At 31.2% G+C, this 24130-nt stretch overlaps 14 protein-coding genes across 14 annotated transcripts; 7 read left to right on the top strand and 7 right to left on the bottom strand. All coding sequences in view use genetic code 12, as the record gives it.

Annotated features, from left to right (window-relative positions):
• The first annotated feature begins 398 nt into the window (after nucleotides 1-398).
• On the top strand, nucleotides 399-2849 carry GSG1 (Gsg1p). Its single transcript, XM_064908933.1, has one exon. It carries the CDS (start codon nucleotides 699-701, stop codon nucleotides 2805-2807), a length of 2109 nt encoding a protein of 702 aa, XP_064763280.1. The 5' UTR covers nucleotides 399-698; the 3' UTR covers nucleotides 2808-2849.
• Nucleotide 2850: 1 nt separating this feature from the next.
• Nucleotides 2851-4273, bottom strand: DFJ63DRAFT_57312 (uncharacterized protein). Its single transcript, XM_064908932.1, has one exon. It carries the CDS (start codon nucleotides 4163-4165, stop codon nucleotides 2930-2932), a length of 1236 nt encoding a protein of 411 aa, XP_064763279.1. The 5' UTR covers nucleotides 4166-4273; the 3' UTR covers nucleotides 2851-2929.
• DFJ63DRAFT_57319 (uncharacterized protein) lies at nucleotides 4274-4946 on the top strand. Its single transcript, XM_064908934.1, has one exon. The coding sequence runs from the start codon at nucleotides 4382-4384 to the stop codon at nucleotides 4889-4891; it is 510 nt and encodes a 169-aa protein (XP_064763278.1). The 5' UTR covers nucleotides 4274-4381; the 3' UTR covers nucleotides 4892-4946.
• On the bottom strand, nucleotides 4946-7767 carry CDC54 (MCM DNA helicase complex subunit). Its single transcript, XM_064908931.1, has one exon. The coding sequence runs from the start codon at nucleotides 7689-7691 to the stop codon at nucleotides 5001-5003; it is 2691 nt and encodes an 896-aa protein (XP_064763277.1). The 5' UTR covers nucleotides 7692-7767; the 3' UTR covers nucleotides 4946-5000.
• Nucleotide 7768: 1 nt separating this feature from the next.
• On the bottom strand, nucleotides 7769-8909 carry DLH1 (recombinase). Its single transcript, XM_064908937.1, has 2 exons — nucleotides 8736-8909; nucleotides 7769-8673 (listed from the first exon to the last, which is right to left on the bottom strand). The coding sequence occupies exon 2, from the start codon at nucleotides 8593-8595 to the stop codon at nucleotides 7900-7902; it is 696 nt and encodes a 231-aa protein (XP_064763276.1). The 5' UTR covers nucleotides 8596-8673; nucleotides 8736-8909; the 3' UTR covers nucleotides 7769-7899.
• Nucleotides 8910-9161: 252 nt separating this feature from the next.
• Nucleotides 9162-9743, top strand: DFJ63DRAFT_333565 (uncharacterized protein; the record flags this gene model as incomplete). The annotated part of the gene is made up of 1 exon (XM_064907876.1): nucleotides 9162-9743. One exon carries the CDS (start codon nucleotides 9162-9164, stop codon nucleotides 9741-9743), a length of 582 nt encoding a protein of 193 aa, XP_064763275.1.
• Nucleotides 9388-11142, bottom strand: DFJ63DRAFT_57419 (Elongator subunit). The gene has a single exon (XM_064908936.1). It carries the CDS (start codon nucleotides 11038-11040, stop codon nucleotides 9766-9768), a length of 1275 nt encoding a protein of 424 aa, XP_064763274.1. The 5' UTR covers nucleotides 11041-11142; the 3' UTR covers nucleotides 9388-9765.
• DFJ63DRAFT_57306 (uncharacterized protein) lies at nucleotides 11143-12790 on the top strand. Its single transcript, XM_064908930.1, has one exon. It carries the CDS (start codon nucleotides 11245-11247, stop codon nucleotides 12667-12669), a length of 1425 nt encoding a protein of 474 aa, XP_064763273.1. The 5' UTR covers nucleotides 11143-11244; the 3' UTR covers nucleotides 12670-12790.
• ATP20 (F1F0 ATP synthase subunit g) lies at nucleotides 12791-13589 on the top strand. The gene has a single exon (XM_064908929.1). It carries the CDS (start codon nucleotides 12912-12914, stop codon nucleotides 13287-13289), a length of 378 nt encoding a protein of 125 aa, XP_064763272.1. The 5' UTR covers nucleotides 12791-12911; the 3' UTR covers nucleotides 13290-13589.
• CHR1 (RNA-dependent ATPase) lies at nucleotides 13546-15370 on the bottom strand. Its single transcript, XM_064906805.1, has one exon. It carries the CDS (start codon nucleotides 15301-15303, stop codon nucleotides 13624-13626), a length of 1680 nt encoding a protein of 559 aa, XP_064763271.1. The 5' UTR covers nucleotides 15304-15370; the 3' UTR covers nucleotides 13546-13623.
• A 209-nt stretch (nucleotides 15371-15579) lies between these two features.
• Nucleotides 15580-16311, top strand: DFJ63DRAFT_311265 (mitochondrial 54S ribosomal protein mL57; the record flags this gene model as incomplete). The annotated part of the gene is made up of 1 exon (XM_064905728.1): nucleotides 15580-16311. The coding sequence occupies one exon, from the start codon at nucleotides 15580-15582 to the stop codon at nucleotides 16309-16311; it is 732 nt and encodes a 243-aa protein (XP_064763270.1).
• A 339-nt stretch (nucleotides 16312-16650) lies between these two features.
• On the top strand, nucleotides 16651-20443 carry SPA2 (Spa2p). The gene has a single exon (XM_064908928.1). It carries the CDS (start codon nucleotides 16991-16993, stop codon nucleotides 20387-20389), a length of 3399 nt encoding a protein of 1132 aa, XP_064763269.1. The 5' UTR covers nucleotides 16651-16990; the 3' UTR covers nucleotides 20390-20443.
• A 1-nt stretch (nucleotide 20444) lies between these two features.
• DFJ63DRAFT_57329 (U2-type spliceosomal complex subunit) lies at nucleotides 20445-21704 on the bottom strand. The gene has a single exon (XM_064908935.1). The coding sequence runs from the start codon at nucleotides 21529-21531 to the stop codon at nucleotides 20530-20532; it is 1002 nt and encodes a 333-aa protein (XP_064763268.1). The 5' UTR covers nucleotides 21532-21704; the 3' UTR covers nucleotides 20445-20529.
• Nucleotides 21705-21877: 173 nt separating this feature from the next.
• Nucleotides 21878-23098, bottom strand: YHB1 (Yhb1p; the record flags this gene model as incomplete). The annotated part of the gene is made up of 1 exon (XM_064904824.1): nucleotides 21878-23098. The coding sequence occupies one exon, from the start codon at nucleotides 23096-23098 to the stop codon at nucleotides 21878-21880; it is 1221 nt and encodes a 406-aa protein (XP_064763267.1).
• Between the last annotated feature and the right edge of the window lie 1032 nt (nucleotides 23099-24130).

The raw sequence follows: 24130 nt of genomic DNA, 5'->3' as shown, positions 1-24130 counted from the left end.
TTAATTAAATGTAGTAGACAACAACTGACTCTACTGAGTATCAAGTTTGAGGTGATCTTGAGGAAGAATAGTCTAATATTAGACGATTCCCTCCTCTAGCCCCCCCCCCCTATAGACAGACAGATTTAGCCAGCCAGCCGTGTATTTATAAAAATTTGATTTACTGCTGTTATCAGAGAATGTCACATATTTACACAACGTTGATGACTTTATAGTTTATCAACTCTATCTCTAATGGTCCATGCCACTCGCCCATACTATCTTCTACAGTATCTACCTATCATCTCAGGCTAATGTAACTTTATTACTAAACACTCTCCATGTCTTGGCTTGGCTGATTGACTTTTCCACCAAACCGTTTAAAATCAAAAAATTGAATTGTCTCACAATTTATTTTTGTTACATTTAAGAATTATTTTTTGTCTGTTGACAATGTGTCCTAATTAGGAAATGTCGTCTCGCGAAATCATCTTTTTACAAGTTATAAAAGTTGATTTACATATTAACTATGATCTACAGTTTATACCTTCCCTTTTACAGTTTATCATCTTTTGATTGCGGTTGGGATTTTTGTTTTTGATGTTTTTCTTTCCTTTTGGAGTGTGTAAACTAAGCAAGACTGAGCTAACCTAATTATTACAGCCAAATTTGACAACCAAAGGGAACTGATTTTATCAAAGTATAGGGTCTTACTTATCATGGATTACCCTAAGGGACTAGATCCATATATAGCAAGACAACATCTCCTTCATCATACTTATTCTCCATTAATATCAATTCAATCATCTCTAAATGCAGATGTTTTATTCCAAACCATTCTAAATAATAATGATATATCAACTCTACAAATATTTAAACCTTATGGTAATAATGCTAAATATAGTATACCGAATCAACTGTTTAAAATCACCAGTACTCAATTAATCACTAAGAATTATCCAAGTTTCCCCATCCGATTTGAACCTTCTTTACCTGAATTATTATCCGCTTATAATACAACTTCTGTATCTGCATCCAATTCATCCAATGTTAATTCATCATCACCCATACCACCATCAATCACATCTACTTCCACCTCAGCCACATCTCCTCATCAACAATTGAATCAATTGTTTAGTATCAGTTCTTTAGAAGTATTACTAAAACATTTATCTTTAACTTCTCATGATAAAGAATTATATCTCACCTTTCTTAATAAAATCATCACTTCAAATAAGATTGTCCCATTCGAAACATTCAATCATCCTATATCTCAAATCTTTGTCATTGATTTTGAAAAGGATACCGTAGAAAACTTACGAAAGATGATTGTTGATTTTAGAAATTTTAATTTTCCAAAATTTTATCAAATTGATGATTTATTAATCCATACTTTCATCTTATTTGATTCCAATAAATTCTCAAATAATGATCTTTTCAATTTTCAAAATCAAATTAAATCAATGTTAAATATCAATTCATCAATCATTCCAATCACTGAATCAACCACCAGTGATGATATCATGGTGAAATTATCCATCATTGAAAATTCAACCATTGAAGAAGATTTACAAAGAATAGCATTACAAGAACAATCCACTACTAATTCCAACCCCCCATCTAATTTCATTCAAATTCCAAAATCAATTGATTCAGTCCTTCGTCATCGATTTTATGATTTTATAAATAAATACTTAATCCCTCATATGCAATCTAAAATTCGAATTTGGGATGATCAAAGATTACAACCAAAGAAATCAATAACAGGTAGATTATTCTCTGCTTCACGGAAATTATTTAATAATAATAGTGATTCAAATTTATCATCTTCAACTTCATCCACATCATCAGGTGTAATAAATTCCGCCGTACCATTCAATTCTATCGAACATTATTATCATAAATCAAGTTCAGAACAAATCATTCGAAAACTCGCTGATTGGTCTTTGATATTAAAGGATTTCAAATATGCTTATTCCACCTATGATTTAATCAAAAAGGATTATACTAATGATAAAGCTTGGGTTTATGTGGCGTCGATTCAAGAAATGTGTATTGTTTCATTATTATTAGCTCAAACTCAAGAAGGTACTGTTAATTCGATTGATAAAAGTACCTTAAGAAGAATCAGATATGATATTATTGAACCTTATATTGATAATTTATCCTATACTTTCAAATCAAGATTGAATATTAAAACTTATAGTTTTAAGACGTTATTAATCACAGTCGAATTATTATTATGTATATCAACAGCTTATAACGTATCATGGTTTTTCAATGATATGATTGAACGATATTTATTAAAATTAATTAATGAATTCGATAGTCATTTATCCACGAATAATCCTCAAGCTATCCGAGCTGTCGTTTTTGAAAGATTAGGTTATTGTTTGGGGAAATGTACATATATACTGGATCAATATTTACCATTATTAAAGATGGATAATTATAATAAAACCATCATAACTCATGAACATGAACATCCCAAAGATGTTGATGGGAATGATGTCGAGATAAAACACGATGATAATGACTCACTTTATAAGAATCCTCAAAAATTATTCCCGACTACTAATACCAGTATTTTAGGATTAACTAGATTTAGAAAATCATCACTTTGGTATTTACTTTCGATGAAAGAATGGATTGAATTGAAGAGAATCAAACAAATCCCATACTTACTTAACAATATCAAATTGATTTATGATATTGATGATACCGTTATCGATAGTGAAAATTGGTATGATAGAAGTGATTTATTATTAGGTTTTATTAAGAAGTATATGAAAGAGTCCGAATCAAATAAAGAAGTTGATAATGAATAATGATACCCCCTTTACTTCTACATATAGACTTACATACATTAATACATTAATATTTGTATATATTTATTACCTATTTTAAATCTATTAAATTCGTGTCTGTATAAATCTTCCATAAAGAAAGGTTATTCCAATTCCTTTAATGCAAGTTTTCTCCTCTTATCCATACTATTTTTAATACTTAATGGTTTGGCTGAATGCGGTGGTATAACCCAATTCCATATTCTTTTAAGAGTTGAACTGGCATTAGGTATCGCCGATACATTTCCTGCTCCTTTCAATGGTGATAAATCAAATAATCCAGTTTGCAAATTATCAACATCTTCCAAGATCAATTGATCATTATCTTCTTCTTCAAAATCCGTGAAATCATTAGGATCAATCACTTTATAATGAACCAAGGTAGTGAATACCAATACACTTATTAATTTCACAAACATCGATATAGGGGATGGGAAAAATGTATAGAATGAAAATTGTTCTGATCTATCTCCTCTTATCAATCCATTATCAAGTTGTAAAGAATTATCAGCAGCATGATTTGATCCATTGATAGAAGTTGGGTTTGAACTAGTTGGTTTGAATTTATTCTTACCCGACCTTTTCCGATTCAAGGCAAATGGTAAAAGATAGGATTGTCTTTCATTGGTACCTTTTTTAAAGAATCTTAAATAAACCCAACTGATAACAAATCCTAAAAAGCTTAGTATAAATGAAATATAAAACTCTTCACTTAAAAATTGTAAAATGAAACAAGTAACTAATAAAATGAATGGTAAGAATGTAACCTTAACACGTAAATTTCCTTTAAAGAATATGAAATAATGATTTGAAATTCGTTGTTTGATAGCTACGAATAATCCCATATTGATCGCCATAGAGGATATCACCACAGGTGGGACTGGAAGATCATCATATCGGAAAAAGATGATAGATTTCACTGTATAATAGACATAGATAGTGAGATTCGATAGTATGACATTCACAAGAATAAATTTAGCAAATTCATGAGGCCCCCATAAATTTTCAAGATACTTTCCCAAATAGAATAATAGCATAAAACTAACTGTTAAACCTAAGAAATTCTCTTCTATGAAACTACTGGTAATCATCACCCAGGGTCGAGAGATGATGGGGGAACGCGTAGGTATGAATGTGAGTAATGGGACGTATAAATCATGAGGATGTGGTACTTCTCCTGTCTCTTGAGCTATGGCATTGACTTCATTTGCTACTTCTTTGGATGATGATACTATTAGCACAAAATAAGTATAATACTTAAGCACAAAGTTAAGGAATGTCAATGATACTAGAACAACCAATAGTATGCTAGTCACTTTAGGAACCTTCATTGCTCCCATACGTGATAATACTATGTTTATATGTTTCTTATCTGATTGGTGTTATGATTTGAATAGCTTTAAACTAAGCATACAGTAAATGTTGATTTTGGATTTTGAATTTTTGATTTGATTTGGGAACGCAAAAAATGTGTGTACCATCAGATCTAAAAAAAATGGACTATCATCAAATTTTTAAAACTAGAGCTTTCTGTTAGAGGTACAAACAACAATAAGATGTTCAAGGCTAATATAAGATTGAATGGTATAGGGAGACAAAGCATACGGCTGAATTCAACCACTGCTCCTACATATATCAGAAGAAGACCCAAGTTCAGAGACCTTATGAAGGCTCCAGTGGTGAAATCAATATTTTTATCATTGATATTTGGAACTGTAATGGTAGATTATATGAAGACAAAGAAAGAACTTGAATTGCTTACTAATACTCATAAGACTAAATTCAGTATACTAGAGAATATCATTGAAAAATTGAAGAATGGTGAACATATAGATGTGGGAAGAGAATTAAGAATTGCTGATAAGTTAACCAGAAATAAATATGATAGAGTGACTGATATTGAATTAGATGATCAACTTGATAAATTTTTGAAAATGGCAGAACTGACAGAACCAGTAGAGTTTGAAGTGGCTGAGAAAGAAGAAGTGGTAGTTGTAAAGGAGGTTGCAGACAATGCTAAACCATCAACTCAACCTACCAAAATTGATAGTAGTAAATTTTTGTAAATATTTTATTTATTCGTTAATTATATATATAGACTAGTTTTAATAAAAACAACAACAATAATACACACATGAAGTAAAGAGGGGGTTTAGTATCTATTTTAGAAATTACTCACACTATAGCAATCTTTCTGATGGTTCTTCTATGATTATCACCAGTTTCTATGATTTTACCTTCCTGTTGTAATCTCTTAATACCTTCATTTATATCATGATTTTCTACTCTAATAGTGGATCTTTCATTAAGTTTGAGTGCTAAATCATTGAACCTTATCAAGTTATTATTTTCATCAATGATTTTCATAATTTCAGAAGTTAAATCTTCTTGAACTCTTCTTTGAGCAGAGGTTGTACCAGTTTGAATCATATCCATATCAATCTTACCAGTAATTGGATCAGTAGCATATTCTTTAATAGCAGATTTGATTAATCTAACCGCTTCTTTAACATCAATCAATTCAACAGTCTCAGATAATCTCATCTTAGCATGAGCTTCAGATAATCTAATCATTGATTCTAATTGTCTAGTAGTAGCAGTAACTCTCTTTTCAGAAGCTCTAGTTTCATCACCTAACTTTCTCATTTCAACATATGCTCTAACTAATTCATTTTTACCTTCAAGAGTCATTGTAGGATGATAGTTTTCTTTAGCATATTGAATGTAAAGAGTTAATAAATCAACAGGGATAACGAAATTATTGGTAACCACATCGGGAGCATCTTCAAGATACATATCAGTTAAATGTCTAGCCAATTGTCTATCAAGATTTTCATCAACTTTATCTAAAATCAAGTAAACTAAATCAAATCTTGAAAGTAAAGGTGGTGGTAAATCAATATTAGCAGTAACAGGTAAATTAGGATCATATCTGGAATTAATTGGATTAGCAGATGCTAAGATTGAAGTTCTGGCATTTAAAGTAGTGATAATACCAGCTTTGGCAATAGAAATAGTTTGTTGTTCCATAACTTCATGTAAAACGGATCTAGTAGAATCACTCATTTTATCAAATTCATCAATACAACAGACACCACCATCAGATAAGACCAAAGCACCACTTTCTAACACCAATTGTTTAGTATCAATATCTCTTGTAATATAAGCAGTAAGACCAACTGCAGATGAACCCTTACCAGATGTATATACTCCTCTTGGAGCAATCTTATGAACATAATTTAAAATTTGAGACTTTGAAGTAGATGGGTCACCACATAATAAGATATTAATATCCCCTCTATATCTACCACCTTTCTTGAAAGTTTTGTTGGTACCACCAAATAATTGTAATAAAATACCCTTTTTAACATCATCCATTTCATAAACGGAAGGAGCTAAGGATCTAGCAAGAACTTCATATAAATCATCACGTTGGGAAATAGATTTAACTCTTTCAATTTCTTCAGTAGTAAGTTTTCTTAATTGTTCCACATCTTGCTCTCTATTAGTAATTTCTTGTTCTAAAGTTGAAGCATCAGCAGCCATTCTTTTCTTGTCAATCTTCTTCACATGAACCACATCCAAATAGGTCTTATACAAACTTTTAATGGCTCTTTGTCTTGGATTAGCTCTCACTGGCAATGATCTAAAGATACCACACACTTCAATTCTATCCCCTGCTCTACAACAATCAACTAATTCATCATAGACACATAAATTAATCGAATGTGGAGTTTGACCATCAGGAACTAAATCAGGAGTTTCTTGTAACTTTATAACTTGTTTATCAGCAAATGATGATCTATTATGAACAAGTTGCATAGAGTTTGTTTGACCACAAACTTCTCTAGGACATTTAGTAGGTTCTGAAATAACACCTCTATCAATTTCAACTGCCACAGTATGATCACAGGCATAACATTTGAAGAAGGCAACTTTCATATCTGGAATAATAGAAGTAGCCCTGATAACTAAACCTTTAACACTGACCAATTTATCAATATCATTTGGATTTAATTCTCTTAAACCCTTTTGAGCATAATTAATATTGAATGGACGAATGGTATAAACATTGGTTTCAATAGCATCAAGACTACCTTGAATATCATCAGAAAATTCATTAGCATCATTCACAATTTGAATCAAACAATCCTTAATGGTTTGATCCATAATTGGAATTACTTCTTGTGGATAGTTGATTAATTGATGATATAATTTTCTAGTTGGTGTATAAGCTAATAAATTTCTAGCATCTAAGTTAAGATTAGTTAAACCAAGATCACGTAAATTATTCAATTGGTAAACGTAATACAATTCATTATCTTCAGGATCGATTTCTCTTTCATCCATCAACTTTCTATATTTGTATTTAAATGATAATAAGAAATCTCTGAAGGCATTACTACAATCTTGGATAGAAACATTTGTTCCCCAAATAACTCTCACTGGTTCATCACCTTCAACACCGTCAGTATCAATTCTTGATGAAGATGATAAATTTGGTTCTCGTCTTTGACTTGAAGATTCAGTGAAGATTCTTCTTCTCATTGGAGAAGAAGTAGCATCGTGTAAATCACTTCTTTGGTTTCTTCTAACAATCCTATCAACTTCACTAGTTAATCTATCTGGTCTGGATCTACCAGATCCAAGTTCAGAAGTAGGATGAGCTGATGAAGTATAATGTAATGGTGATGATACATCTCTAATTTGAGATTGTGAGTTTCCAATGTCTGAAGGGGGATTGGAAGATGTAGCAAAGAATAATGGTGATGATGGAACTGCTGGTTGCGATTGTGAGAGTGATTCAGATCCTCTAACGTTCGATGTTTCGTTAGGATTCGAATTCACTGGTGGTGGAGACGACATAGATTCTTGTTGATATTATAATATTGAATTGAACTATAATCAGCTATAAATTAGAAAAGTATTTTTATAAACATTGAAAATTAATTTCTTTAATATAAAAATTGAAAGTTATACCATTTTGTGCAAAATAAAAAAAAATTAAATGAGACGCGTAAATCATTAACTTTCCTAATTGGGATAAATTAGATGCACAAATAACAAATATTTATTAAGTACTATCTTTAATACCACCTTCACCTATAACGTAGACACATTCCCTTTCTGGCATATTGGGACTATCTTGCAATTTGGCAACTCTTTCCTCACCTCTTCCTTTACGAAGTAAAATTCTGGTGGCAGAAGCGTGAGCAAGAACATGACCTCCAACTGGTTTTCTACCATCAGTAGCTGCGAATAAGGAGCTTGCTCCTGGATCAGATTGGACTTGATTAGTCAAAAAGATGGCAATATTGTAATCTTCTGATAATCGAGTAAGACAAGAAAGATGTTGATTTAATTTTTGTTGTCTTTCATTCAATTCACCTCTACCGGAGTAGTCAACTCTAAATCCAGCCATGATTGAATCAACAATTAATAACCTAAATGATCCATCTGCTAACTGATTACCTAATTGTTCTGCTAGTTCAATTTGATGTTCACTGTTAAGTGCTCTTGCGTAAGAGATATTCTCAAGGCAAGCGTCACCATCTACTCCGAATCTAGCCGCAATAGATTTAATTCTTTCTGGTCTAAACGTACCCTCTGTATCAATGAAAGCAACTTTACCTTCTGCACCACCTAATTCCTTTGGAAGTTGAGCTGCGACACAGAGGGTATGACATAATTGAGTTTTACCACATCTGAACTCACCGAAAACTTCGGTAATACTCATTGATTGAACACCACCACCTAACATTTCATCCATTTGAGTGGATCCAGTAGATATTACAAATACTTTACTTCTAATCTCTGCTTGTATTGATCCTGGTACAAAACCAACATTCTAGAAAGGTTATTAGTTTCAGCTTTTAGAAGATAGAATTTAAACAAAAAATAAATACTTACAATTAACTTTCCAGCTGCTTCTTTAATCTTTTCAACTTTAACCTCACTAAGACCCTTAATCTTACACAAGTTTCTTCTAGTAGTCGATAAAACAGTCTGATTGATTGAGGTTAGTATTCTTCAAAGGAAAAGTTGTTGCCTTTGGTAAAACTTACAGCCACTGATGATATTCCAGCAGACTTCAATTTGGTAATGTCACCAGCATTAACACCAAGGTCTTGCAATTCATCAACACTGACGATACCTCCAAATCCAGATTCTCTTTGATTAGACATTGTTTTTGGATTGAATTGACTGTTTCTTATTTAGTATGAAATAGAATGAGTTTTGCAACAGTTTTTTAAAAGAGCTTTACATTTTTAAGTCGCGCTTTTAAATAACCTTTGTTTACAAACAGCAACTAGTCTTTTTACTCTATAGTTAATCATGTCCAAATATCCTGAACCAAGCAAGTTAAAAGATAGGTATTCACCTGTTAAGAAGATACCGCCATATAAAGAGAGAAATGACAACTCTAAAAACTACGAAGCCTTTGCGGTTGCTCCTGGTAGAGGTGGATTATTGAAAAATGGCAAGTCATCTGGAGTGCTTCTGGTAACAGATAAAGATAATATAGAGCTGGTACCTTCAGCAAGAGCAAGTAAGGTAGATTCCAAAATACCTCAGCCAAATAGATTTTCTCCTATTAAGAGAAGTGGTTCACCCATACGTCGCCAAAAGATTAGCGAGATTGAACATGAAGCAATACAAACTAAAGACAAAGAAGTCCTTGAAGAGATCAACAAGAGAGCAAAGACAGTTTCCTTTACAAGTGACACACAGTTCAACAATAGTTCTACCAGCCTCTTTGTACATTCACGCAGCTCATCAATGAGAAGTGATAGCGGGTCATCTAATACACTTTCAGAAGATCAATTCTTATATGTTATAGGCCGGATAAACGAGATCCAAAGTACACAGAAACAGATTCTACAGAAATTGGAAAACTTAGACCAAAAGTTAGCATGAAAAGTATACATTATTATGATATTTAGAAGTCTATATTTTTAGTGGTTTGTTGTTCCTCATCCTTACCAACATCCTCCACAGGTATACCCCACTCTTCTATTTCAAATTTCTTTCTACCATTCTTGAAAGCATATTCACCATCATGAATCATCATAAGACCCTTCTCAGACAAAACAGGTAGTTTTATAATGTTCACTAGACCTTGCTGAATTTTAGCAGGCTCATTCTTGTATGCTTTTTCTATCAATTGACTCATTTCTTGATTGAATGGTTGTAAATGAATTACGGAATCAAACAATCCTTCTAATGTGGAAGTTAAACTAGAATCTCTTGGATAGAGTTCTAAACAAATTGATGCTATTAATGACAATGAATTTTCGTATTTACGTAGTTGTGCTCTTAATGTATGTATGAATGGTATTATGAAAGTAGGTGCACTAAATATAGGACTGTAAATGGTTGGGTTTAAAAGACTTGGAATGACCAATCTAATTGTTTTTGAAGGATCTTGCTTCAACTGTAACTTTATAATTCCTTCTATTTGACTTATTATATCGCCAAAATTAGGTGAAATCCTCACGAAGGAAATGTCTTGACTACTTGGACCTGGTGTTAATTTCTGTGTTATATCAAATTGATTATTGTAATTTTCATAACTACTATTTTCACCGAATTCTTCACCAGATGCTTTTTGATTTAATCCATATCTCCATGCAATCTTTAAATCATTTCTACCTGATGCTACTCTATTAGATAAGTTAGAAACACTAACCTTAGATTCATTTTCCGCTATTTTTGCCTTTTTTTGCTCTTTAGATGAACCCTTATATAATCCTGGTAAATCATTAGCCCATTGACTTGGAACCCCAGCTACTATAACATGTGAATGAAGCTTATCTTTTGTAATTCGATTATGCATAACCCCTTGTGAAACGAATGCTCTGAGCACTACAGAAGAGAAATCAGTAGTACTGGATTCTTCCAAAAGTAATGAATGACCCAAGGGTAATCCCTGATGTAATAATATTTTATCCAAATCAGATGCACCAGTTGATATAGTTGGCTGAGAAGTTATTAATGATGGTCTGACTGCCGGATTACTCATAATAGCTTCTAGATCATCTTTTGATTTTGATTGGGGTGAACGGATTGCATCTCTAGCAGGAATTTGTCTATTTAATGATGAAATAGGGCCTCTAGGTACAACCGGACCTCTACCTGGAATTGGTGAAACTGGAGCTCCTCTTTGAGGAGTAGGACCGCCTCCTATCACTTCACTTCTTTTACGAAACGACATTTGATAATATGACTTCTGCCCTTTTAGAATCAAATTTTGCAATAGGTTTTAAGAAAAATTATTGATGAGATCTAATTTGGGTTTCTGAGGTAGTGCGATGATACCAATTTTTTTGGGGTTGTAAGGCTAAATTTAAATATCTTTATCAAACTAACGATATCTATCATCAACAGTCATTCATAACATTCAAAACAACTTTCAATAATGGGTGCAGCATTGTCGATACCTTTGATGCCTATTACGGCAATGACATCATCATTAGCATCTTGTTTTGGTGCTGCAGCATGTTCTGCCATATGTTCATCAATTGGGGGAACTTTTAAGTCATCAATTATGACAAGAATAACATATGCAATCATTCTTTTGATTAATTCATTATTATCATGGATTGCTCTATCGCCATTCATAGTTCATAAATTAGAAAAAGCAACTTTTGGTTTCATTAATAATAAGTGTGGTCCAGATGGAAGTGAATGTATAAGTTTTACATCAGTTTACCGTATCAATTTTGCCCTTGGAACTTTACATTTGATATTGGCGGGATTATTATTGAATGTCACATCTACTGCTAATCCAAGAGCAGTTATTCAAAATGGATATTGGAAGATTAAAACCTTTTCATGGTTAGCATTAATAGTTGTTAACTTTTTATTAATCCCTGATAGTTTCTTTATATTCTATGGTAATAATATAGCCATAATTTTTTCCACAATTTTCCTTGGAATTGGTCTTATATTATTAGTGGATTTTGCTCATGCTTGGGCTGAGAAATGTTTAGAAAAGATTGAGATGGAAGAACTTACTGGAGAAGGAGACGCTGGGTTTTGGAAGAAATTACTTGTTGGTGGCACATTAACCATGTATGTTGCTAGTATTATTCTAACTGCGTTGATGTATTGGTTTTTCGCTGGCGAAACTTGTAATATGAATAAGACAGCTATTACATTGAATATGATATTCTCCTTAATAATTTCCGTCATGTCAGTTAATCAAACTATTCAAGAATATAATCCTCATGCTGGATTGGCCCAAGCTTCTATGGTTGTATTTTATTGTTCATATTTAGTCATGAGTGCTGTTGCATCTGAACCTGATGATAAACTTTGTAATCCATTGGTTAGATCAAAGGGTACTAGAACTGCTAGTGTTGTTTTAGGGGCATTTTTTACATTTATTGCCGTTGCATATACTACTACTAGAGCAGCTGCAAATTCAGCCTTTAGTTCTGAAACTTCAGATCCATATATTAGTGCACAACCGGCCGCTAGAAATGAAATGAGATATCAAGCCATTAAACAAGCTGTTGATGAAGGTCTGTTACCAGAAAGTGCTCTTACTCAAGCTGATTTATATGAAGATGATGCTGAAAATCAAGGAGATGAAGAAAGACTGAAAGTTAAATATAATTATGCTCTATTCCATGTTATTTTTTTCTTAGCCACACAATATGTTGCTACATTATTAACTATTAATGTTAAACAAGAAGATTCAGGAGATTTTATTCCGGTTGGAAGAACTTATTTCTCAAGTTGGGTAAAGATTATTAGTTCATGGGTATGTTTTATATTATACGGATGGAGTTTAGTAGCTCCCGTTGTAATGCCTGATCGTTTTGGAGTACAATTATAGTTAAATACTTTTAATAAATATAAAATTTAATGTGTAACATATTGTTAACTAGTAACTAGTTACTACTACCTAATTAGGAAGTCTAGGGTTCGCAGTGATATAATTGGCCAAAGGTGCACACACACTAAAAAAAAAATTCACATTTTTCAACCCGATCGAGAAAAGTCAAAAAAACTTATGAGCAGACAGATATCATAGCTGTTAATAATAGTTACTTGTTTGTCTTTAAATATATATTGAAAATGTCTGCCATTGTCGCTAGAGCCACTGGTTTCGTCAACAGTATTGTCACTAAAACCACCGAAGTTGCCAACGGTGCTGTGTACTGGGGTAAAGTCACTGCTGAAGTTGGTAAAGTTGTTTATAAGAATGAAGGATTAGCACCACCATCAAGTGCTCAATTCCAACAAGTTTATCAAAATGCTTTTAAATTTGTTCAATCTCCTGAACAACAAAGAGCTTTCCTTACCAAGGCTGCTCAATTCAAACCATCTAAGGAATGTGCTGTTAAGGCTGCTGTTTATGGTACTCAATTATTAGCTTTCTTTTCTGTTGGTGAAATAATTGGTAGAAGACATGTCTTTGGTTATCCATCTATTGGAGGTGGAGCTCATCATTAAATGGGGAGAAGTGATTATTATTTCTGAGAAAACATAATCCCATTTTTGCATTGTATAATAAGTGAATCGTTGTGATCTGGAATCAGGAATTGATAAAATGATTCCGGAGTTATCGATTCAATTTGAAAAAAGTGTATGTCGAATAACGTTTGTTATTTGAAATTTCCTTTTTTAACAAAACTATTCTTTACTATTATCTTACGGTATTTCATATATAAGATCAAAATTAGATGAAATTTTTATTATTTATTTTCCATTCTGTTATAAATATACATTTTATTTAGAAAAAAAGACATTATTTATGTATATATATCTATATATCTATGCTATTTCATTAATCAGTTGATTCTTGTTCTTCTTCAGCAGCAAGAGTCTTTCTCTTTTTAGATGCTTCAATCATTTCTTGTTTTTGTTTACGTTTTTGTTTAACAATCTTTGGAACCGTACTAATTTGTTTACGTTTAATTTCATGTTGTTTTATTTTTTTCTTATCATTTTTAGAAATCTTTGTTAAATCTTTCATCCAAGTTTGATCTAATTCACTACCTGATTGTTTCATAACATTAAGAATTGGTTTAATAGCTAAATCATCAGCTTTAGTAAAAAATGTAACTGCTTTACCCTTTTTACCTCCTCTACCAGTTCTCCCAATTCTATGAACATAAGATTGAGCACTTTGAGGTACATCATAATTTATAACTAAATTGATTCCTTTGAAATCAACCCCTCTAGCAATCACATCAGTAGTGATTAATACCCAAATATCCCCATTTTTAAATCGTTTGATAACTTCTTCTCTTTGTTTTGGAGTTCTTTCGGCATGAATGACATCGACATTTAATTTATCATATAATAATTCATGAAATAAAGCTTTAGCTCTTGTAATAGATTGTAAGAAGATGATGATTGGGGGTTTAAATTCTCCTTTAGATATCATTTCTCTAATAGCTAATAGTTTCCCTTGTTCATCACCAGTAAAGATCAACTTTTGTTCAATGGTACTTGAAGCAGCTTCTTTATGACCAATAATAACTCTTATAGGATCTTTCATTATAAATTGAGCCATTTCTTCCACTCCAGATGGGATAGTGGCGGAAAACATTGATTTGGTTAAAGTTGGATTAGTACAATTTGATAATATATCATCAGTTTGTTCAACAAAACCTTGATCAAATAATTTATCTGCTTCATCAATGATTAATTGTTCAACTTTAGATAAATCAAGATTTCCCTTTTTAACAATATCTATCAATCTTAATGGGGTTGTCACTATGATATCATATTTCGAACCATTAATAATCTTATGATTAAGTTTATTAGCTAAAGATTTGGATAATATAGCAATGTTTAATTTCTTACCTTTAACTAAAGTTTCTAATTCTTGAAAGATTTGAATGGCTAATTCATTAGTAGGAGATATGATTAAACCTCTAATTCCATGATTTTTAGATTTGGCATTATGAGTTTGTAATATACTTTGAACTAAGGGGATTAAAAATGCTAATGATTTACCTGACCCAGTTGGAGCACAAGCGATTAAATCACGATTTTGCAATGATATAGGAATAGCTTCACATTGAATAGCGGTTGGTTCGACGAATTCAGCTTCGATTAAATTGCTTAATAGTTTCTTATCAAGTTGAAAACGGGATACTAAATCTTCAAAGGATCCAATTGGTAATGGGATATCATCACCAGTTACTTTGGCTTGATTTTGTTTTCTTAATATTCGAGCATCTTCTTCAGTGGTTATTTTAGGTGGAGGTATTTCATCATCCTCTTCTTCCTCTACTTGTTCATTAGTCGGTTCGTCTGTAGGAGTAGTTGTAGTAGTTGTGGTGGTATGCTTTTTGGTATGAAAGAAATCAGTTTCCTTTTCAACTTGATGTTTTAAAGATTGTTCTTTATGCTTTTCAACTGATTGTTGTTTATGGGAAGGTAAGGAGTAATCAGTGGTGACATCACTTCTTTTCTTTAGAGAAGCACCTCTTGATAAGATTCTGAATATATCCATATCTATCTATCTATCTATCTATCAGTCGTCCTACCTTTATTGATACTATTCAATTCAATTACTATGATCTATTTATATAAAAAAATCTTTAACAGTGAGAAGAGATGCAAATATATTTTGTATGAGTATGACTAAGCGATTACATAATAGGGATTTTTTTCCTTTCTCTTTCAAAGTGGAAAATTTTTAAATGTTCAAATATCAAATGGTTAATCAAGATCAATTGGTATAACTGGAAGTATACAGTTCTATATATATATCTATCATCTCAATATCATGAGTAGTATACGACAACTAGTCATACCAAACAGACTTATAGGATTGAAGTCTGGTATAAGTTGTACATCATATATCCCGGTGAGAAATATATACTTACATAAGGGATCTCGAGTGGCAGGACTTAAAAGAGATCCAAAGGAAGCATTTACAACTTATAATGGATATCAATATGAATTATCAGAACTGAATTTAAAACCAATAAAGGAGTTCTTAACTCAGAAATATCATATATCTGATGAATTAATCTTACAAGTATTAACTCATAAATCATTTGGTAATGGGATAAAACCATATAATGAAAAATTAAGTGCTATGGGATCAAAGATTTTAAGTTTATTCTTTACAAAATTTGTGGTTAATAAACCATCTAATAATGAATTAGCTATAAATGGAAAGAATTTAGATGTATTAGGATCACCTATGGCTAAAGAATTAGGAGGGAGATATGCTTTGGGGGTATTTGCAAAGAATCATAATTTAAATTCAATAATGTTTTGGAAATCATCAAGTCATACTGTTGGATTTCTTAATAGTGGAGAATTAAAAGTTAGTGCTCAAATGATGTATGCATTAATTGGAGCGGTAACTTTAAGTCATGGGAAATTAGTGGCGGAAGAATTTATTCAAGAAAAGATCTTGAATAGTAATGATACTCCATTAGAAGACATAGCAAGTACTGTAGTTGAATCCAATATAGAAAGAAAGAGAAAGCAGAAGGAAACTGTTTAATTAATCTAAAATCCTTGCATATATGTATATATAAAAGAGTGAAGGATGATGTACTTTAACTGAGGGATCGTAAGAGACAGAGTCTAATAATGGATTAATTAGAAGCTTTAGGGTTAATCAAATGAAGTATAATCATCATAACAGACACAAACCAATCAAACAAATAGCATATGTTTATATCATTTTCTTAAAATAATTTGTACATAGATATCAATATAATCCCATATTTCATATATTAAATATTACTAGGAGGAGTTGTTCTGCAGTTGTAAGCGATAGACTGTTACCATATGCAGTTCTGGTATATCTGTACCTTACTGTTAAGAGGGATAATAACATAGTATACTAAATGTTAGGCTTAGCTATAACTAACTAACCAACCACTTAATTTTCAATTAAACAATATAACTAGTTAGAACAATAGTATATAAGCCATAAGCCATAAGCCATAGTTAATTCTATTAGAGACAGACAGACAAATACGCGTCTTACCTTTTTTCCCTTTTTACAGTGAGAGAAAATTTGATTTCTTTTTTTGGAGTGAGGTGGATGAAACATAAAACAAAAGCAGCAGCGGTTAATTCAAATTTATAAACAAATCATATTTACAACCAATATCACTTTCAATCCTTCCCCATCCATCACCAGTATCATTTTAACTGACCATATACAATCAACCATGAGTGATAAGGATTTGGTATCTCGTTATAAGGAATTGAAACAATTTTTAGATATATCTGATGATCTGACTTCAAGAAGTAAAACAAATCTATCAAGAGCTGCCAGAGCTAGAGAAAAGTTATTAAAACTTTCCAGTGCTCAATTCAAAGAGTTAAGTACTGATGTTTATGATGAATTGAAACGAAGAATCGATGAATCAAGAGGGGAACCCGATTATTTATTACCAAAATCTTCATTCCATCCAAAGAGAAATCAAGCAAGACAAAAATTATCTTCTTTACCTCAACCAAGATTTAAAGATTTAGTATCTGATATCTCTTATGAAATTGAAAGAAGAAACTTACATGTTGAATTACCATCGTTTAATTCGAATTCCACCACTTCTCCTTCCAATAATAACATATCAAATCATACTAATAGTCATTCTAATGGTAATGCCTCAAATCCTTATGGATCATCTAAAAAGGAATCATTAACTAAATCAATTGATTTGGATGTGGGAAGAAAATCAACTCTTGAATCAGATCCAACCATTAATAGTTCTCTCCATAATCATAATCATAATAATAATAACAACTACAATCTCAATCACAACAACAATAATAACAACAACAATAATAGTCATAATGGTATTGGTATACAATCTAAAACTGTGGTACCTACTAAAGCAAACTTAACTTGGTCAAGTGATGAAGAAGATGTTGATAGTTTTGATGAAAAAGATGATGTCAAACAAATCAATATCGTTAAAGATATTAGTACTAGTACTTCAAAAAGTCTGACTGAAAATAAAGAAGAAATTAATCAATTACATTCTAAAATTGAATCTCTTCAACTGAAAAATGCTGAATTAGAAGAAAAATATCAAATGATTCAACATGATTATAATTATTTAACTTCTCAAAATAAATCTTTAAGTAATGAAATTGAATCTTTAAGTGCTGAAAAACTTAATTTATTAAATAATCAAGAAAAGACAAGATCAGTTAATTTTGATGATGAATTATCGAAATTAAAATCGGCTAATGCTGCTTTAAGACTTGAAAATCAATCATTAAAGAATACTACTTCTCCAGTTAATAAACATATTGATATTATTAATAATAATAATTCATCATCAACCATTAAACCAACTTCTAAAAAAGATGTGGAATCATTCATTCAAAAATTAAATAATTTAGAACTTTCTAAATCAAATAATCAAACTGATGTAAAGAAAGAAATCTTAAAATTACAAAATAAATATGAAGATGCTCGTTCAAATTCATTATCTAAAGAATTATTAAATAAATCATTGGATAAAGAAAGTCTCAAACATTTAACTTCATCTCATGGTTTAATTTCCATGAAATTAGTATCTGATTTACAATCTATGATTGAATCATTTCTTATTTATTTAAATACTGAAAATGATTCTGATATTTTATTTGAAAAAATTTCAAAATTATCCGTTATTGCCAATGAAATTGCATCTCAAGGTGAAAGTCAAGTATTAAATAGTAATGAATATTCGGTTTGTTTACGTGAAGCAGTTAGTTATGCTCTTACTACTACCAGATACTTTGCTGTTTATGATGGTATAATTCCCAAAGCTGTGGTTGAACGTTCTATTGGTGAAGTTAATTTTTCATTATGTGATTTAATTTCATCAGTTAAAATGAAAGAAAATTCTTCAAATTCAAGACAAATTGAATTAGATTCAATTAATGATCCAATTAATAATAATAATAATAATAATAGTAATAATCACAGTGTTAGTGAAGATTTTGGGGTTAGACCATTAAGAATGGCAGATAAATTAAGAGAAGCTCAAACTTCTTTTAGTAATGATAATTCATCAAAACAACAACAACCATCACAACAACAAGATGAAGTTGTAACTTCTCCAAATTCTCGTTTAGCAAGAGCTAAAGTTGCTAATGCATTTACAGTTTTAAGAGAAAAGAAAGAACAAGCCAATGAACCAAATTCTCCTATAAATAATAAAATTAATCAATCACCTATAAAAGTTAGTCCAAAAAGTAAAAATATTAGTGCATTAACATCTAAATTTGAAACTAAACAAATTCATGATGAAGAACCATTACAAAGAGGTTCACCAAAAGGTTCTAAAGCTCCTGGTATTACATATCTTGCCACTAAATTAAATGGTTTTGAAACATCACCAAAAGATTCATTTAATAATCATAATAATAATAATAATAATAATAAAACCACTCCTCCAAGAAAACTTAATATTTTAGATAAAGTTAGACAATTTGAAGATCCTGATAGTAATAAATCTAATTCATCATCTTCACCATTTACTAAAAAAGCAGTTAATAATATTGATTCTGATATTTCAAGTACTAGTATTCCAATGGACGAACCAAAATTACAAGGTCAATCTAATTATGGTAATGAAGCTGAGCATAATAATAATGGTGATCAATTAGGTGAAGCTGCTATTATTACTTCAACAGGAGCTGCTGCTACTGCTGCTACTGCTGCAGTAGCTGTAGCTGGTGGAGTTGAAGCTTCTAAGGGTAAAGGTTTATTTCAAAATTTACGTGACAGATTGGCTGTTAATAATGGTAATGTTAATGGTAATGATAACACTCATAATAATGTTCAAGATGATGACCTTGATCTTAATGAAGTTCCAAATGATCACCAAGAAGAAGAGGACGATGATGAGGAAGTTGATGGTTTTACTACCATTAAAAAACCGGTTAAATCAGTATCATATCTGGAAGATACTAAAAGTGGAGCTAATAATGGAACTGTAACGAAGCCACGTCAAGTGGTGGAAGAAAATGAAGATGAAGAAGAAGAAGAAGAAGAAGATGATGATGATGAAACTGAAGAAGAGATTGAAGCTAGACAAAGACAAGAATATCGTAAATCAATGGCAGCTGCTACTTTCAATGTTAATTTATTTGATATTGATGATCCCGATAATACTTTAACTCAAGTTTTATTATATTTGGAGCATCAAACAGTTGAAGTTATATCTACTATTCAATCATTATTAGCCACTATTAAGAAACCTAACGCTACTAGAGGTGATTTAAGAGATAAATCAAAAGCCATTACTATTGTTATATCTCAAATGACAGAAGCCACTAATACATCGATGAATCAAACTCGTAATGCTCAATTAAAAGAACATGGTAGTTGGGTTGTTAAAAGTTTAGAAGATTGTCATCATCGTATGATAATTTTATGTCGACCAAAGGAAGGAATTGAGAATGATGATTCTCAATTTGCTGATAAGAATTTTAAACAAAGATTAGCAGGAATATCATTTGATATTGCTAAATGTACGAAAGAATTAGTTAAAACTGTTGAAGAAGCTAGTCTTAAAGAAGATATTGAACAACTTGATGCAAGAATTAAGCATGGTAATGGTATTTAAATTTAGAGTTAGAAAACATATAGTTTTGCTTTTAAAAAATTGTAACATAGAAATAATAAATTATTTGATTAAAAAAGATTAATTGTCGTAAAAAATTTATTTTCGTAAAATATGATATATATACACCTATAAAAGTATGATTATCGTATATATTTTGATAAGAATTTTTGATGTAAATCTGATTTTAAAGTATCATTAGTATAAGTTGATTTGTCATTTGTTGTAGTTGTAGTTGTAGTTGTAGTAGTTGTGGTGGTTGTTTTTGAAGTTGATAATCTTCTTCCAAATGCTGACCCTCCTCTCCAAGATTTCTTTTTCGATTGTTGTTCCTTTTGTTGTTGTTCAAGTTGTTGTAATTTCAATTGTTCTTGTTGTTGAGCTTTCATTTTCCGTAAATGTTGTAATTCCTCAAGTAAAGCTTGAGTCTCTTCATCGTCCTCATCATCATCATCATCGTCGTCGTCATCTGCATCCGAGTCTGAATCTTCTTCTTGTTGTATCTCATCTAATTTCGAATCGAGTAATGAGTCCGGCAAGAGATGTTTTTGACGAGATTTGATTCGTTGAATCTTGACGCCTATTTTGGTTGATCCTCGTCTTGAAGTTGTCCTTGATGTGACTTCCCCCTCTTCATCATCATCAGATATAGCTTCACTATCATCATCATTGGATAATTCTGCCTCATCGCTTATTTCATTTGATTTTATAATTAAATAATCATCATCATTGGCTTCATTCAACTTATGGATTGATTTCCTTCTTCTCTTCCCATCTGAACTAACACTAGTAGCTCCGGTGCCTGTACTTGTTATCGATAATTTTCTTGAAAAATTCAATGCCACCATATTACTATGACTATCATTATTATTATTCTTCGAACGTTTGAAATCGATTTTTTCATTTTCGAAATCCTCATCATCCTGCTGCATCTCATCAAAATCATGTTTAAGACTCCCACTACTGGGTATCAGGGGTAATTCATTCTCAATCAATTCTTGTTTTAATTCATCAATGGCAGTAATGGCGATATCAGGTCTTAATTTGATGGTGGAGTTGGTGGATTGATCATGTTGGATGGTGGATTGGATCAGTTGTTGTTTACCTCGTTTGCTCTCTAGCGTAGGTCTGTGATTGGTTGTCATTATGTGGTATATGATATGGACTTAAGTTGGAGTTGAAAGGTCAGGTAAAATTGAGGTTTAATTAAGATTTTGATATATAAATAAACAAATAGAGTGAGCCATGCATATAATTTAAAATCTTTAAAATTTTTTTTTTTCTTGTCATAAAGAAGAAGAGCACGCGGGATAACACTAACAATGCATGAGGTCATAAAAAAATATTTATAATTTGCAATCACTACTACACTGTGTGGTTATCTATGGTTATGAAGTCATATTCTTTATACGTGTCATGTTTACTATATATAAGCGATAGAAAGAATTTGATTGTAGATCTATTTACAGGTGAGTCTGAACTTAACAGGGTCTAAACTTCCACATCAAGAGGACCAAAATATTCAAATTTAACATTATCAATTACTCCTCTCGTAGATAAATGTTGACGAATAGATTTCATATATGGTCTTGGACCTAATAAGTAGACGGTTTGATGTTTAGTAATGAAATCTAAATCGGAGAGAGATAATCTTTGTAAATGATATTTATCAATGATATCTTTATCAGATGGAGTGACTGATTGTTGAGAGAAATATTCAATGATTTTGAATTGAGTTGGATATTGATTGTGTAAATCTTGGAACAATGAAGTGAATGGTCTTTGTTGAGTTGATTTATTGGAATATAATAAAGTGATATTCTTTCCTTGTTTCAAAGCTAATGGTAGGAAGGAAATAATAGGTGTGATTCCAATTCCACCAATAATTAATACTAAATCATTAGAAGAAGATGCTTCTTCTTCATTGTAGGTGAAATTACCAGCAGGAGGAGCAACTAATATTTCATCCCCAATTTTCAAATCATGATGAATATAGGATGAAACCAATCCATCGGGAATCAATCTTACTGAAATTCGATATTGTCCATTAGTAGGGAATTCCGATAATGAATATTCTCTACTGATTAAATGATCATAAGGTTTTAAATTCCATCTAATACAAACATATTGACCTCTAATAGGGATATCAATATCACCATCTTTAGGTTTGAAATAAATTGATTTAACATTCTCCGCTTCCTTAACTATATGGGTAATGATGAATGATTTAAATCCGTCCCATTTAGCATGATCATATTGTTCATATTCTAAATTAATTAAAGTTTGGGCTAAATTTCCATAAGCGATACTCCAAGCTTCAACAAATTCAGGAGTAGCGATTTGAGATCCTAATAATTCTCCCATAGTAGCGATTAAATTTAAACCAACAATCGGATAATCTTGCGCTTTAACTTGTAATCCAACATGTTTAACCACGATTTGTTTGACGAATGAAGTTAAGGGAGATAAATCTTCAATATGTTTAGCATAATTCAATAATGCAAATGCTAAGATTTTAGGTTGTCTTAAAGTTTTTTGATCATTAATATTGAAGAATACTTTAACTTCAGGATTTCTTTCTAACATGTTTGCATAGAATTTAGCGGTGAGTTTTTCTCCTGCTTGTTCTAAGATAGGAATGGTTGATTTGATGATGGATATTTGAGATTCATTTAATGGTTGAATAGTATAAATTTGATTAGTTTGTGTCATGATTAATTGATAGGTAGTTCATATAATGAAAATAAATCAATTGAAAGCATATTTGAAGGATTATTTATACTCCAGATTTAGACTTTTACACAACGGTTAGAAAACACTTTCCATGATTGGTGAATTCGGTAAGTTTAAATTTTAAGTTGCAATTATAAACGTATGGAATGAACGTAAATTTGCAGACGGAACAAATAAAAAAAAATCGAGGCTCAAAATGGAATGTAATAGTGATACGGCGATATATTGCCGGGTGAGAGAAGAAAGTTGAATTAATATTGAAATACGAGTCAATAGATGAATCATGCCACTAGATTTTACGTAGTTTATACTAAGAGAATGGTTTAAGAAGTAATGAACAATGAGGGAATTTGTAAGAGAGAGTGTATTAAGTTATTCTCTTAAGTCCTATATTGTTGGCTTAGAATAGAGTTTTTATAAGCCATGAATAATTGGTAACCCATTTTTAGAATTAAAGTATACTATTATCGGAATGATTGATCTATAGTTGGGATTTAACCTCAATTTGAATCGTTAAAGCATACTAATGGTATATGATATACGGGAAATTGAATATAATTATAATTATACTGAAGTTTACATAATCCAGGCATTTAGTGTAAGTGAGAATTAATGGCATGATTTTTTTTTATCTGTATAGTAAAAATAATAATAATAATTACAGTTTAGACAGATGATTATTTATACGGATATGTGAGTGAGTCAACTACTAGTCATCTATTTCAAGTATGATATACGGATGATATCGGATTATTTCTGTCGTTAATTAGTTTGGTCATATAAAGTTTATTTGAGTGATATATATGATAATGATGACAATCAATCAATCAATGTGGTAGCGAAAGAGAATAATAAGGTATAACAACATCCATACCTCTGTATAGTAGATTAAAGTTGACACATTCAATGATTGAACAAAAAGAGAGATAGATCATACATGGGGTATAGATGTCCCCAAACGGTTGCTGCCAACCTTATTATGATATGTGATGTGATGTGAGGTAAGATATG

The sequence above is a fragment of the Scheffersomyces coipomensis genome, assembly GCF_036884675.1.
Source record: "Scheffersomyces coipomensis strain NRRL Y-17651 chromosome Unknown DFJ63scaffold_2, whole genome shotgun sequence".
Classification (NCBI taxonomy): Eukaryota; Fungi; Ascomycota; class Pichiomycetes; order Serinales; family Debaryomycetaceae; genus Scheffersomyces; species Scheffersomyces coipomensis.
Note: the sequence above shows the minus strand (reverse complement) of the source record. Positions and strands in the feature narration are given on the sequence as shown.